The 14,291-nt window shown below is 39.4% G+C and overlaps 2 protein-coding genes across 3 annotated transcripts in view; one reads left to right on the forward strand and one right to left on the reverse strand.

Annotated features, from left to right (window-relative positions):
- Positions 1–14,291, reverse strand: part of PBLD (phenazine biosynthesis like protein domain containing) — a 130,594-nt gene that overhangs the window by 50,684 nt on the left and 65,619 nt on the right. The window lies entirely within an intron of this gene.
- Positions 1–14,291, forward strand: part of MYPN (myopalladin) — a 75,758-nt gene that overhangs the window by 50,513 nt on the left and 10,954 nt on the right. For both annotated transcript variants that reach the window (XM_060126686.1, XM_060126687.1), the window contains 5 exons: positions 292–430; positions 10,020–10,241; positions 11,560–11,709; positions 12,843–12,925; positions 14,112–14,238. In XM_060126686.1, the coding sequence (XP_059982669.1) occupies positions 292–430; positions 10,020–10,241; positions 11,560–11,709; positions 12,843–12,925; positions 14,112–14,238 (721 nt within the window). The remainder of the gene's footprint in view (positions 1–291; positions 431–10,019; positions 10,242–11,559; positions 11,710–12,842; positions 12,926–14,111; positions 14,239–14,291) is intronic.

Genomic DNA, 14,291 nt, shown 5'->3' on the forward strand with positions numbered 1-14,291 from the left:
TTCATTTAGTGAATTCCTACATAATCCAATCTCTTAGACACAAAATGGATATTGAACACCTTAGGACAAAAGGACATGATTACTTTAAATAATGTTTTTATAATTTAAATACTGAAAACACCTCGGCACACAGATTTTCTGGGCAGTGCTCAAGGTTTGCTCACAAGATGCACTCCGTAAGTGCCTGATGGCTCCTGGCTCTGGTTGCCATGCCAACCACTCTGGTTTCTAGGCCTCTGTACCCTGGCCAGTGCTTTTCATGAGTGATTTAGGTGTGAATTTATTTTACAGGCCATCCCAGGGACTAATGAAGAAACATATAAAGTCTTCCCAACCAGTGAATGATGATTACATTCGTGAAACTAAGAATGCAGTGATTCTAGACTTGGGGAAAAAAATGAATTTCAGTGATGTCAGATCAAACCAGCAGGTAAGATTGTTGGGTTCAGACGGCTTACTGGAATTTCTTTGTAAGGAATGTAAGTTTGCTTAATTCAGTCCTTGGATGCTCAGGTCACCTGACCTTGGGGAAGCTGACACTGCAGTTTTGGAAGGCAAAGCACAGACTGTCCATGGTTCACGTAGGAAACTCGTCCACATGGATCCACAGGTCTTGATTTAGCCTGGTAGTTAATTCAGTTTACTTGTCTACGTGCGTTTACCTAGAATAGTGTATGTTAAGGAGAGAGACTAGATAGTCTGTTTTCCATTCCAACAATCCTCAGCTCAGTATTGGCAAAACACTGTCACATCTTTGAGACATTTCAGTATCTGAGCCTTGAGATGACCTAGACTTTAAGGAACTCTGGGGTTCCAAGCCATCCTTTATCTGGCTGCTTCAATCTAATGTGCTTGGGAGTTTGCTCACCAGTTCCTCTCAATCTTTACATTAGGTTGAAGCCCGTGAAATAGCCATTAGCCAATATCCTGTGTTTCAACCTGTACAACTCCCTGCTTTCTAGTAAGTGTTTACACGGAAGGAGAAAAAGGAAAGTCATCTGTAAGCATCACATAAAAGAAAGACTAAGTATTTTATTGGAGCCATTTATTTTTGCTTTTTGTAAGGTGGTTATTTTTTAAATGCAGATTTACATTTTAATAATCTAGCTCTTGGTTTATTTCCCCAGGTGGGAACTGATAAAATCTATTTTAAGTATAACATAAAATTTCAGTGAAAACTATATACCAAACATTGTGGAATTTGTGACATAAGTGACCCCTGGAAACAAGGCTCCAGACTCCCCTGACCATATGCTGTTTTCCTTCATGTTTCTATCTCTTACTTCCAGTGGAGCCATTGATATACAGTATTTTACTATTGTGTTATATGTTGGACAATTTTTACTGAGTGGATTCTCTTGAAAGTAATGCCTAAAATGCTTTAAATAATAATGCTTAAAATAGCTTAAAATGCTTTTTAAAATTGACTTTAAATTACTGACTTGAAGCAGGATATTTAAGCTTGCCATAATTGAGTACACTTTTCATGTATTATCTCGTCAAATTACATATATTTCTGGGAGGCAAACACCAACGTAACTATTCTTCTCTTCCATCTTCTAGACAGAGAAACTCAAGCACAGTTGTCAAACTGTCAGTGGTAGAATGAGAACCAGAGCCCTGGTCTCCAGGACACTTGCACATTTTCCCTGAAACTCTGCAGCCTTTTTGCAGTTTTACGACAAATACCTCCAAGCCCCATAAACGTTGCTCTGTCTAGCACAGATTTGTTTTCCTATAATACTGTCATCACAGTTGTGCTTGTTAATCCTTCTAAGTGTCATTGAAATCAGAGCTGTGTTCAGCCTATGTCTTTAACAACTCAGACAGGGAGCAATTAGAACCCTGTAAAAATGATACCAGGTCAGCACACAGGCTGTTTGGTTTCACTTTTATGGTTACTCTGTAGGTAGATCCATGTTAATCCATTGCCCCCACTCAGAGGAAAGTAGGGTTTTTCTCTTAATTACCTGAAATGTGAGTACATATAAACATGAACTTCCATGAGTGGAGTGCCATAAAGCCAGCAGAACTCCTTATTAAACCTCCATCATGAATTATCTTCAGGGCTCACAGCAGGAACTTGGAGTCTCAAAAAGCATCTCAATGCTCTCCATATTTCAGTGAAAACTATATACCAAATATCTATGACACATCCGTGTTCTTCTGAGTGTTATTATGGTATATTAATTACAGAATTGATCTTACACAGCATTCTAGGCCAGGGATCATGAAAGCCAAGCTGCATAAATGCAGTTCAGGAAACTAAGGAGCTGCCTGAGATGGAATGCTTGCATTAGGTTGGTAGATGTTGATTCTGAGAAAGTTTTGAGGAATAAATGATGACCATATTATAATATTGCTTTGTCCATTGCTGCCTTGGGAAATGACAGTGAAAAAGTCATGAAGCACTGACTAAATGTATCGTGGCCCATTGAGGAAGTTAAGAAGAAGAAAATTTGCTGAGAAAAAGTGGAGAACAATCATAAAGAAACATGTGTATTGACAGCCACCTCCACCTGCATTTTGGGGACACAGGGGTCAAAGTGATCTGTTTTCTTACTCCCATATTAGCCTGCACATACGAGGGGGAAGCAAATGATTCCTTCTGAAGAGTATGCATTTGTTCTGTTTTATCTTGCTTTGACCACTTTTAGGTCCAGAAAGCTGGACTCTCTTGCCCTATGTTATTCCTAAGCAGATGAAGAATAGTAAACGTTCTAAAGCATTTACATGTCACGTTGAGCATGAACGTAAACCAAAGGTCCTTGAACAATTAATATTATTGACTATAAAAAATGTCCTCCCCAGAACTCCAGCTTCTAAATTAACGCTTTAGAAATAGGGTTTCTTTGATGTATCTGCCACCTTGTATTTCTCTGCTGTAATACTTCAGCATTTACCCTCAAACTCATTTTATGTAACATCTTCAATTAGCAACTAGCATTTGCTGGTTGACTCTTAGGACTTTGTGTGATACAAAGGTGTCATCCTTTCAGATGTTCATATTTATTAAACTGTTTAGCTTTCTAAACCGATAAAGATTTACAGATTTTAGGCTGCATCATTTCTTATTTTGAAGGGTATCATTCACCACCAGTGGGTCTTCACTGGACATCACTTGGTTTAGGTTAGCAAGGTGAGTCTGAGAGGTCAGAGGAACCCAGGATCACACAAAATGTGATGGAACCTTCACAACCAACGATTTTAATGCATACATGACTTAGTATGACGTTCTGCTCCCAGTAAATAGTTGGTGACTGTTAATGTCTAAAGCGCACACACACACACATTTAATGTCTTATTTTAACTTTCCTCCTTGACCTCATTTCTCTGGAAACTTTCCCATCTCTTTATTCTGCTCCTCCCCCCCATTTTTTAAATGAAGGCTTCATTCAAACTGCCTGTGGTTCCCAGATACTACCCTATATGACAGAGGGGGGAAAAGATAAGTACCTAATTCTTGCTCTGCCTTTTTTTCCTCTAATCTCCTTCTTCTCTAAACTGCTTAGTCATTTCTTCTATTTAAATCTTACCTCTTTCATCTCTGACCATGAATTCTTTATGAAAATTCTCTCTTGAGGGCAAACAGTCTTGCGATCTGTTCCTTTTCTAATAAGAATTCAACGTAGTCATTGCCCTTATGTCGCTCACTGTGGGCACTGTAGGACCCTGGGTGCTGGAATAGTGAAGTGTCCCCACGTCACCTGCTGTGGGCCCACCCAGGATGCACCAGTCACAAGCTCCCTGGGAGCGGGATTGGCAGGGGGTGGGAGGGGGTCTTGTTCATTGCTGTACCCCTGCTGTATCTGGCCCAGAGTAGGGGCTCAGGGAATATCTGCTGAATTAACTCACAACTTTGGGATTTACATTAATTTCAGATAGTATAACCAAACTTTTGACCAAGGGGAAAGTTTTGGATTTGTTACATCTGTATGGAAAATACCTCTCTTAACTATAGAGATTCTGATTATACCTAATTATAGACACTATCTACTATGATAACAATCTATTTTAATCAACTGACTAAAAAGATGAAAGCCTTTTGAAAAAACCAGACTGAAATTAAGCAAAACTCTGGTGTTAACTGAACATTTAAGTATAAAATAAATCTGTGAACCATTTAGTAATTATTTATTCTTAAAGACAGAATCTGGATTTAAAGTATTTTTATGCAACCTCCTTGAAGGTAGAGTGTGTGTTTTATAGAATGCCGTGTCCCCAGTGCCTACTATAGTATTCTAAGAATTTGGCAGCAGGGACAAGGGGGTAAGCCATGAAGCCTGGTTATTTCTATTGAAGGAAGCATGTAGTATTGGATAAATCATAAAAGAAGACATCCTCTGTGTAGGTTAACCTCCAAGTTAATCTAGGATTCTCTTATCTGCTGTCCATACTGTGGCTCACCCAGGAACAAAAGGAGAATACTTTCTCTAACACATAAAACTTCTTTTAGTGAACAGTGTACCCAGAGTTGGTTGGGAACCCTTTGGGCAGGCTCTTCCAGCTGGTTTGATCCTACCTGATTATTTGCCCCTGAAGCCCAGACTCAGACCCAGAGTAGAGGAAGCCAGCAGCACGCTCAGGGCAGTGAGTGCCAGATCATGGTCCACGTTTTGGAAATTTGGAACCTTGGCAATGCCGTATCTGATTGGGTTGTGTCATTACACTGTGGTTCTTAGCAGGAGGAAGGCACTCTCTACCACTCTGACAATTTGAAGAAAACTTCTGCAGATGTGTCCCAGAAACCAAATGCCTCAAGTTGTCAAACTATCAGCCTGAAGAGGATTATCTTTAAAGAAAAAAAAAAAGGAATTATATTTTCAAGTGGCATACTCTTCTGATGTAATTTTTTTAGCTTTTCATTTTCTTTCGTAGAGCAACTGAAATTCTATGCAATTCATTTTCACTTAAGGTCTTTAACATAAGCCTGGAAAGGATGGGCCATATGTCTTTGACTTGCTTGCCACACAGACCAGATTTACACAGAAAAATATTCTCTCCTTTGAGCACAGACATCACCTACAAGCAGCTGACGCAGAAACTCCTCCTTTTACTCACAAAGGGGACAAGGCAAGGGAAAATGGAGAACACAGCCCAAATCCAGTTCTGGAAATTCAAAGTGTACAGCTGCTGACAGTAGATCAGTAGTACAACCTTTGTGCAGAACAGTGCAGAAAGCACATTCAAATTTAACTTAAACACACTGCTTGTTTGCAAATGTCCTTACAAAATCTGAATCCCATCAGTCACAACTTGGCATGACAACCCTGATTTATGTATAAGAGGATTAGTTATCCTTGGAATAACCAACTCTTAGTTGCAAAGCACTACCAAAAAAAAAAAAAAAGAATTCCTGCTCTGGGGATGGTGTCCATCTTTGTAAACATCTCAGTTGTAAAGATTCACTGCTTTAGAAACAGGTCACATACCCCTTGCCACACAGTTACACGGGTTTCCTTCTTCCTGAGGTTCAATTTCCCAAATATTTTACGAAATCTTTCATGGAAACTCCTTGACCTACAGTACTCTTATTTTGTTGTGCATCTGTAACTTATACATTATACCACATAACTGGTACCTTCAACAACTGTATCTTAAAAGCAATTTTATTTTTTTCTCCCTTTATCCCTTTAAATTTATCTAGTGGGGCTAATCCTTCCCCTGGCAATCTCAAATGTGAGGTAATCTCAAAACCATTTTGACCAATTTTAGTTCATATAAGGTTCTACATTTACTTTGTTGCAAAGTACAACCTTGATCGAGTAATACAAAATGACCAGTCCTTGTGGTAACCAACACCCCAATCCTTATTCAAAAATAAGATCCCACACACAAACGCCCCCATCCACACCTCACAGCGCACACCCCAGGGACCTCTACAAATGGGAAATCTAAAGCCAGGAAGGAAGTATGGCCAGCTTCTCTCTTTTTCACTCCCTCCTCCCCTGCTTCACTAACTGCTGTTCCCAACTCCTTCCTTTCCCAGCCACAGAGGGACAAAAGCTGACTCCACACTGGCTCTGTCTCATATGTGGCCCATATGTGTATGACAGGAACCATCACAAGTCCTCTGACCTGACACAGTGCAGGAGTGTGGGCCACTGAAAGCAACCTTCAGCTTGCCCACCAACAAAAACCCTCCTTGCTCCTCACTCTACATTTCTTAGGCAGGAGTCAGATACCAATCCACTGGAGGAACACAATAAACACTACAAATGGATCTATTTAATCTCTCTCAACAAACTGGAGGTGAAAGGCAGGTACTCTGGGGGTAGAGGTGGAGGTGGAGGTGGGACACTCACAGACATTAATAGCTCTTTCCAAAGTCTTCTCACTGGATTTTCTCCCTCCTGACTCTTTCGTATCTCTGATGAAGGTGAAGAATATCAATCATCTAACCTGTCCTTAAGCACCTGCTTTGAAATTTCTGGAGGATACCTTGTCTCCCAACTCACTTGTTGTTTGATATCTAACTCATCTTGGTGCCTCAGCAGAATACAACTGTATCCTCAGTACATAGTTACAAATGGTATATTTTAGATAACTCATTGAGTGTTCTGTTTTCATCACCTCCCAACCTGTAGTACTGGTAGAATAGTAAATACGTAACCGATATGTGTACATTTATAGAAAAACAAAACCTGCGGATTTTCATCATATTGCTTCCATAGTTCCTTTGGTTAAATCAATTCAAACATTTATAAATTCCATAAAATCAGGTCCCAACTTGGTAAAATCAAGTTCCTAAAAATAGCTGTTTGGAATACATGGAGACAATGTGGTATTTGTATTCTCAGGCAAGTGCTCAAAAGCCTTAGGTATCACCCATTTGTTCCTCAAGTATAGATATAATCATAACTTACCACAATGTACAGTAATACTTGTTTGGAAAAATTAGATCATACTTTCAATATAGAATTTCAGGAATTCATTTCCCCCCCCCCATAATAACTCTGACAATGTAATTAGCCAGGAACTTACCAGCCCTCACCCATCATGCAGTAGGAGAAGCTGCAGAGAAGGTTCTTTAGCTTGGAGCAAGGACTCCACTAAAATAGTGGCTAGAGGCGGTATGAAATGGATTGGGAATTTGGGGACTTAAATGAAACAAGATGAGAAGCCATAAGAAGCTAAGACCCCTTGCCACCCTCACAAAAAGCCTGGGTTATCCTGAACTCCAGGATCTGTGTGTGAGGTTTGCAAACTATATGAATTATGCTTTTGACTATTATTTTTAAAATAATACAGCTATTTAGCACCTACCTCACATAGTAAGAGAATAAAATGACTCATTGGTTTTACTCCTAAACATCCAAAAAATAAACAAATTTGTTAAAAGGAAAAATAATACCCAGTTAGGAGCATGAATGCAATTCAACAAGGAAAAAAAATATATTCCTTATGGGATTTTAAAATGTCAAGACTAGGAAACATTTCAAATTTGTGGGATTAGTTAATGTATTTATGGAAAATATACTCGCTGTATAGTATTAGGTTGAATAATTTGAAATTGCTGATATTTTTACCTCTTTTAACCCTCAAAAATGGCAATTTCATGTAGTTCAAACTAATAAGTAGATAGTTGGAAGCTTTAAGTATTAACTTAAAAAAAAATCCAAAATGTAGAAAATAGTCTTAATACTTTTAAACCAAATTGGGTTTCAAATTAGAAGTGAACAATCTTTTACTTTAATTAGTTTGTTTATCTGATTAAAAATTAATACGCTTCACTGGAGATTAATCATTTTTCTACCCTGAAAGAGCTGTAGATGTATTTTGTTCACCCAGTCTGAGATGAGGCCGAGAGGGAAGATTTAAAATTGGTTCTAAGAAATTAAAACCAAGAAACATTTGGTGTCCGTGTTTCCTAAGTTCCAATTCTGCACAAATTCAGGCGATGATATGTATAAGACAATAGCTAGAGGACATGAATGATGTGATTTAATAGCTTGAGAACATATCTCATGAGTCCTGAACTCAATTACTCTGCCTACGACTAGGGGGCAAATCAGCCATCTGCTCCCAAATTCCACTTTAGGGGCATCCTAGAACCATCTCCATGGGGCCTACCTAAATCATAAAATTATGGTTAACTAGAGTCACAAGTTTAACCAAAGGGCTCACCCTCACCCCAAGCACACGGCTCCAGATTCCTCAAAGATACAGTAGTGTTGGAACAAGTGATGGCTCCCATGTCATTCATGTATTCTTTCATTCTTCAGATACTCATGGAGCACCTGCCATGTAGCAGGCACTCACTATTCCATATATGGTTGATATAGTGGGATGCAAGACAGACAAGAGCTCTGTTTTTCTGATGCTAACATTCTAAGGCTTAGATATATTCAATCATTCAATCAATATACAAACAAGAAAAACACTAGATAGCAGTCCATGCTCTGTAGAGAATTAGAATGGAGAGTTACTTTAGATGAAGTGGCCTGGGAAAGTTACTTTAGGGAGGTGACATTTAAGCTTGATAGAATAGGGCAGGATAGGGAATCAGAGGAATCCAGGATAAGTTCTAGATTTAGGTTAACTCGGTGCACTCCAAGTGTGGTCTTAGACCTGTGCCAGTCTGCAAGCTGTCATCTCTCCACCTTGAGATAAGTATGGAAATTGAAGGTAACCATTAAGAAGTTTCTAGAGCATTTGACAGAGAAATTTTATGTCTACTGAATATAATAATTCTGCATGCTTTTTCTATTTTATTTTTCTAGTAATTCATTTTTATTTTATTTTTCTAGTAATTCATTTTTATTTTATTTTACAAGAGTACAGGTTGAAAAAATCTATTTTTAAAATCTGGTTTTCTTCTCAATATAAAAAAAAAAAAAAATCTGGTTTTCACCATAGGTAATGTGAGAAACACCAGCTTAACCACTTAATCAAATGGATGAAGAGTGGTGCCAGTTCCAAAGGTGGGGAAGAGCAGGGTAGGAGTATCTTCCCTGGGGGACAGAAATCAAGTGCACGTTGTTTGGACCATGCTAAGCTGGTCCATGGGTGCACCCATGAGGCACCCAAGCCATGACAGAGAGTATACTGGTGGGTATATGACTCTCATGATGTAGAGTAGATCACTGGGCGTATGAGTTCTGGGGAGAGACCAGGCTGAGACACATGGATTTGGAGTCATCAGCATACAGAAGGTATCTGAAGCTGTGAGACTGGATGAGATCACCTAGAGCAGAGGAGGAAGAGCTAGTAAAGGAGACTGATAAGGACCAGCTAGGGGAAGAGAAGGAAAACCAGTAGGGTGTCATGGAAACCAACAGAAAAAAAATGTTTCAAAAAGGATAAAGTAGCCATCTGTGTCTAATGCTATTGAAAGGTCAGGTAAAGTAAGAACAGATAAGTGACAACTTATCTGTGGATCTGGCGAATGTGAAGACCCCGACAGCAGCAATCTCAGTGGAACTGTAGGAACACAGCCTAATTGGAGTATGTTAGTGAGAGAACAGGCGACAAGGAAATGAGGCTATAACAATAGAAAATTCTTTCAAATAGCTTCGTCGTGAGGGCAGCAGAGACACAGTGTAGGCAGACATGGGGTCAAGGGAGATTTATTCAAGACAAGTTTTCCTCAAGTATGCAGACGGGAATGTCTAGTAGAGACAAGAAGCTGGTGATGCAGGCATGTATCAGAATGCAGTTCAGAATAATTTTGCCAAAATACCACAAAGGCAGCTCTACATATTGAAATGGACACTATTAGTAGCTACAAAAATTATACTCCATCTTCATTCCATTCCCTACAATATTCTACCGGGGCTCCATGCTTAAGGTGAGGAATCAGGGTTCACTAGGACAGTTTGGGATTGTAGTAGAAACACAAATCTCCTTCAGTGCTCCATGATGAGGAACTGGAAGTGGAACATGCCTGGTTTACTGAGGTTCCACAATGTAAATCTAACATTCAAATCTTAAAAAGTTTCGTCCTCACATTGTATTGATGAACACATTCTTCCTCACCCACAGAAACTGAAATTAAAACATGTTTGCCATTTTGACAGGAGTACAAAATTTCAAGCTTTGAGCAGAGGCTGATGAATGAAATAGAGTTTCGCTTGGAACGCACCCCTGTTGATGAATCAGATGATGAAATCCAACATGATGAGATCCCCACGGGCAAGTGTATTGCTCCCATCTTTGACAAAAGACTCAAGCATTTCCGGGTCACCGAAGGCTCTCCAGTGACATTCACCTGCAAAATTGTTGGGATACCCGTCCCAAAGGTAGGGGAAGATGACCAGCCAGTTGGCCAACCAACAGTGCAAAACTATAGACAGTGCCTTCAAGAAAGTCTTACCAGACTCTAGTGCAGTATCTACAGAGGGAATGAAAATCAATACCAGAAAATTAACAAAGCCCAGGTAATCTGACTAAAAAGATACAATCAGGAATAGAATCATTAAATAGCCAGGCAAAAACAAAATCAGATAACTTATGGGTAAGTTAAAATTTTTATAAAAGTTGAAAATAAATTTCTTAGTCATGATCCTCTATTTTGGGCTATTGATTCTCTCAACCATCAAACTCACCAAACTGATACTTTTCTTTCTATTTAACATCTGCTGAATATCTACAGCCTGCCTGTTGTACAAAGTGAGGTATATTTGTATTATTACTGTTAGGTTGGTAAATACCGAAAATGTCACATCGTTATCACTGGCTGCTGAAAAATCTTATGAGTCACCAGACTTTTTGGCAGTCAGCTGAGAGAAGGATTTACACCCAGTATCTCTACAGCAGGGAATCTATCCACTCTACTTTCACAAACATTAACATGGCGTTAGTATGTATGATTAGGTAACCAGGAAAGGTAGAGAAGGGCAGCTGCAACCAGTACTTTAACTCGCCTGTCTTTGAAAGATCTCCTTGATACATGCAGAACTTGAAAACTATGTATAGTTAAATTTTAGTCAGAGGAGAAATTTAGCAATTTAGCAATTGAATCCTGGCCTCATTCCATTTGGTATAATAAACCATACTATCCTTTCAAGTAAGGTCAGCTATTCTACGCCCTGAGATCTCGGACTTCAGGAGACTTGAGTTTGTAAAAGGATAATAGGAAAAGTTCCAGGCTCCCGGTTTTAATTATTTTGCCTCTGAAGACATGTCTGGTCTTTAGGGTGGCCGTTTAAGTAATTATAAATATAATAAAAATAATCAAAAGGTTTATCTCAATCCTAAATTATACATAATTTCTTACTTAAATATTGTATATGTACAAGTGGAGGAGCATATTATACTGTCATTTGTAATATGTTTAAAAATTGTTTTCTAAGTGTTGTATAAGGGATGGGTTACTAGTTGTAGAGATGGCAATCGATCCTTGCCTTATCCTACTCCTTGTACCATTATCCTCTAAAGATGTACAGAACAGGGACTCCCCTTGTGGTCCAGTGGTTAAGACTCCACGCTCCCAATGCAGTGGGCACAGGGTCCATCCCTGATCAGGGAACTAAGATTGTGCATGTTGCATGGTGCAGCCAAAAAAAAAAAAAGATGTACAGAACAGTGTATATTCTCCTTGATTATTTTTCATTTCAGGTTTACTGGTTCAAAGATGGGAAGCAGATTTCAAAAAGAAATGAGCACTTCAAAATGAGGCGAGAAGGAGACGGGACATGTTCTCTGTACATTGACTCCACCACCGGTGATGACGACGGCAACTACACCATCATGGCGGCCAATCCCCAGGTAGAGACGCAGGGTTTCATGCTGTACTGCACTCTGAGGAAGGAGCGGTTCATGTCATTGTGAAAAAACCTTGAGAAGTGCAAGTTACTAAGGATTTCTGAGGAGAATGAATAAGGAGCATAGAGACTGTGTAACTAGAGCACAGTATCACAACAGCTTACAAGACCACTTAGCCACTGATGGGTCAGGCCACCCTTCAGCCTTTGTCAAAGGACATTAGTAGTATCTATTCACTAGGTATATGCCCCAGACCTATTGGAGTAAATCTTGTTTTGATCAACTCATTGACTCTTGAAGAGTCAACAAATTATTCTATCAAAGAATGATTTGCGAGCTTCCCTGGTGGCGCAGTGGTTGAGGGTCTGCCTGCCGATGGCAGGGGATGTGGGTTTGTGCCCCGGTCCGGGAGGATCCCACATGCCGCGGAGAGGCTGGGCCCGTGAGCCATGGCCGCTGAGCCTGCGCATCTGGAGCCTGTGCTCTGCAACGGGAGAGGCCACAACAGTGAGAGGCCCGCATACCAGGAAAAAAAAAAAAAGATTTGCCATTTTTCGTTCTTTAGAGAATAAGCAAATTACTTGTGAATATCCCTCACTCATAAAAAAAATTTTTTTTGGTAAAAGTTGGAAAGCTGTAATCTTTCACTTTCCTTTTCTGAAGGGACCAAGACTTAAAATTCCCCTTAAAGATATGGCAGAATAAATATCTTCAACTACTACTAAAATAGGAGGTACAGAACTACAATTTCCACTCACCCACTCCTCCTATTAAAATGTTAGTTTTGAAGATAACTTCTATTGAGGAAAGTATAAAAATACTTGACCATGAACTCTGCATGTGCCTACAAATAATGCTAAATGCACAAGATTTCACGTTTTTTTACATTTATGTCTGTTCATTTCTCGCCTTAAAAATGAAAGTCACAATATTCTTAAAAATCGTTTCCCCTGGAATATTAACAGTGATTTAAGGAGTTATATTGTTTTCATCCCCCCTCCAAAAAATAAAAATAAAAAACTCATAATAGTTAGCCAAAAATTTCATAATGTTCTGGTCCATAAGAATGTATATGTACTGAAAACATGTAGAATTGTTTTTATTTATTTTAATCTCCTTCATTTTCTGTTTCTCAGGGGAGAATCAGCTGTTCTGGCCACTTGATGGTACAAGGTTTGCCCATTCGAAGTCGACTAACAGCTGCTGGTCAGCCTCACAGGTAAAGACAGTAAGAATCTCCCTTCTCTAGTCCCTCCCAAGCAGCCACCCACCACAATGAGCACTGAAGTATCTGGTCTACAAATTGTCAACTAAAGTGTAGTCCTCCACCTGCAGCACCAGCATCACTTGGGAGCTTGTTGCAAATGCAGAATCCCAAGCCCCACCCAGACATACTGATCAGAATCTACATTTTAATAAGCTCCCCAGGTAATTCATAAGCGCATTAAATTTGAGAAGCATTGGTCCACGGCACACTTTTAATGGTTCAAAAATGCAACCATCAGTAGCACCTGTGCACATAATATATAAATTAGACTCTCTGAATTAAATTACCTTGTCTTTAAAAAACAGAAACCGTTAATGAGTATATGTATACTGATAAAAGATTTCTGTTGTTGTTATTGTCTCCAATATAACAGTTGTCTCCAACACAGCAACTGACTTTCCTCCTCTCCAATTTTACTAATCACTAAGAAGAAAGAGCCTGGCTTTCTCTTGAGTCTTACGGTGCCACAAAGTCTTAGCAAAGCATTTCATAGTTGCTGACGTGGATGAATTACATTAGACTTACCAAAGGGACAAAAATAGTGACCCATGTTTCAGATACAGTATTTTACCACCGTTGCAACTCTACCTTCTTGTTCAGTTTTTTTTTTTTCCTTCTTCAAGAACAGCTGTTACTGTGGTCAGTCTTAACCAGTTTAAGTTCATGATCATCTTTAATGGTCTGACATAATTTATTAGCCAGGTTAAATTTTATTACTCAGAGACACAGGGATTGCAGCTGCCTTGTTCTGGGTGATAAACAGGACTTCTCTTTTGGCTCTTATTTGAGGTTCAGATTGAATACTGATTTCTTTATTCTGAAACTTCTGAACAACTGGTCAAACCCAAGGCAAGGGGAGCTGAGTCACTTAACCCAGAATGACTTCAGAGAGAAAGAAGCTAAAGCCTGTTTATTTAATTACAGATCTCACAAGATAACCCTACAGTGGGTGAGATAGCTAGTACTTTGCTTTTTACATCAGCTCCACACTATTATTTATTATCCCTTCATGGTCCAGCCACCCCCACTCCCCCAAAAAATCTCTCTCCAGGACCGAGAGCCATGCCTAAATGTCTATACTGTCGTAAGTTTTGAAGTGGTTTCTATGCGTAATGCCTGAACATGCTTGCTGTTTTAGAGTAAGGTCCCGAGCGCAAGAAAGAGACAAAGAGCCCCTACAGGAACGATTTTTCCGACCACATTTCCTGCAGGCTCCTGGGGATATGGTAGCTCACGAGGGGCGCCTCTGTCGCCTGGACTGTAAGGTAGACTCTAGTACACCATTCTTGGTTCCAAATCTGTTCATATTTTGTATTTG

This window comes from Lagenorhynchus albirostris, chromosome 16, assembly GCF_949774975.1.
Source record: "Lagenorhynchus albirostris chromosome 16, mLagAlb1.1, whole genome shotgun sequence".
NCBI lineage: Eukaryota > Metazoa > Chordata > Mammalia > Artiodactyla > Delphinidae > Lagenorhynchus > Lagenorhynchus albirostris.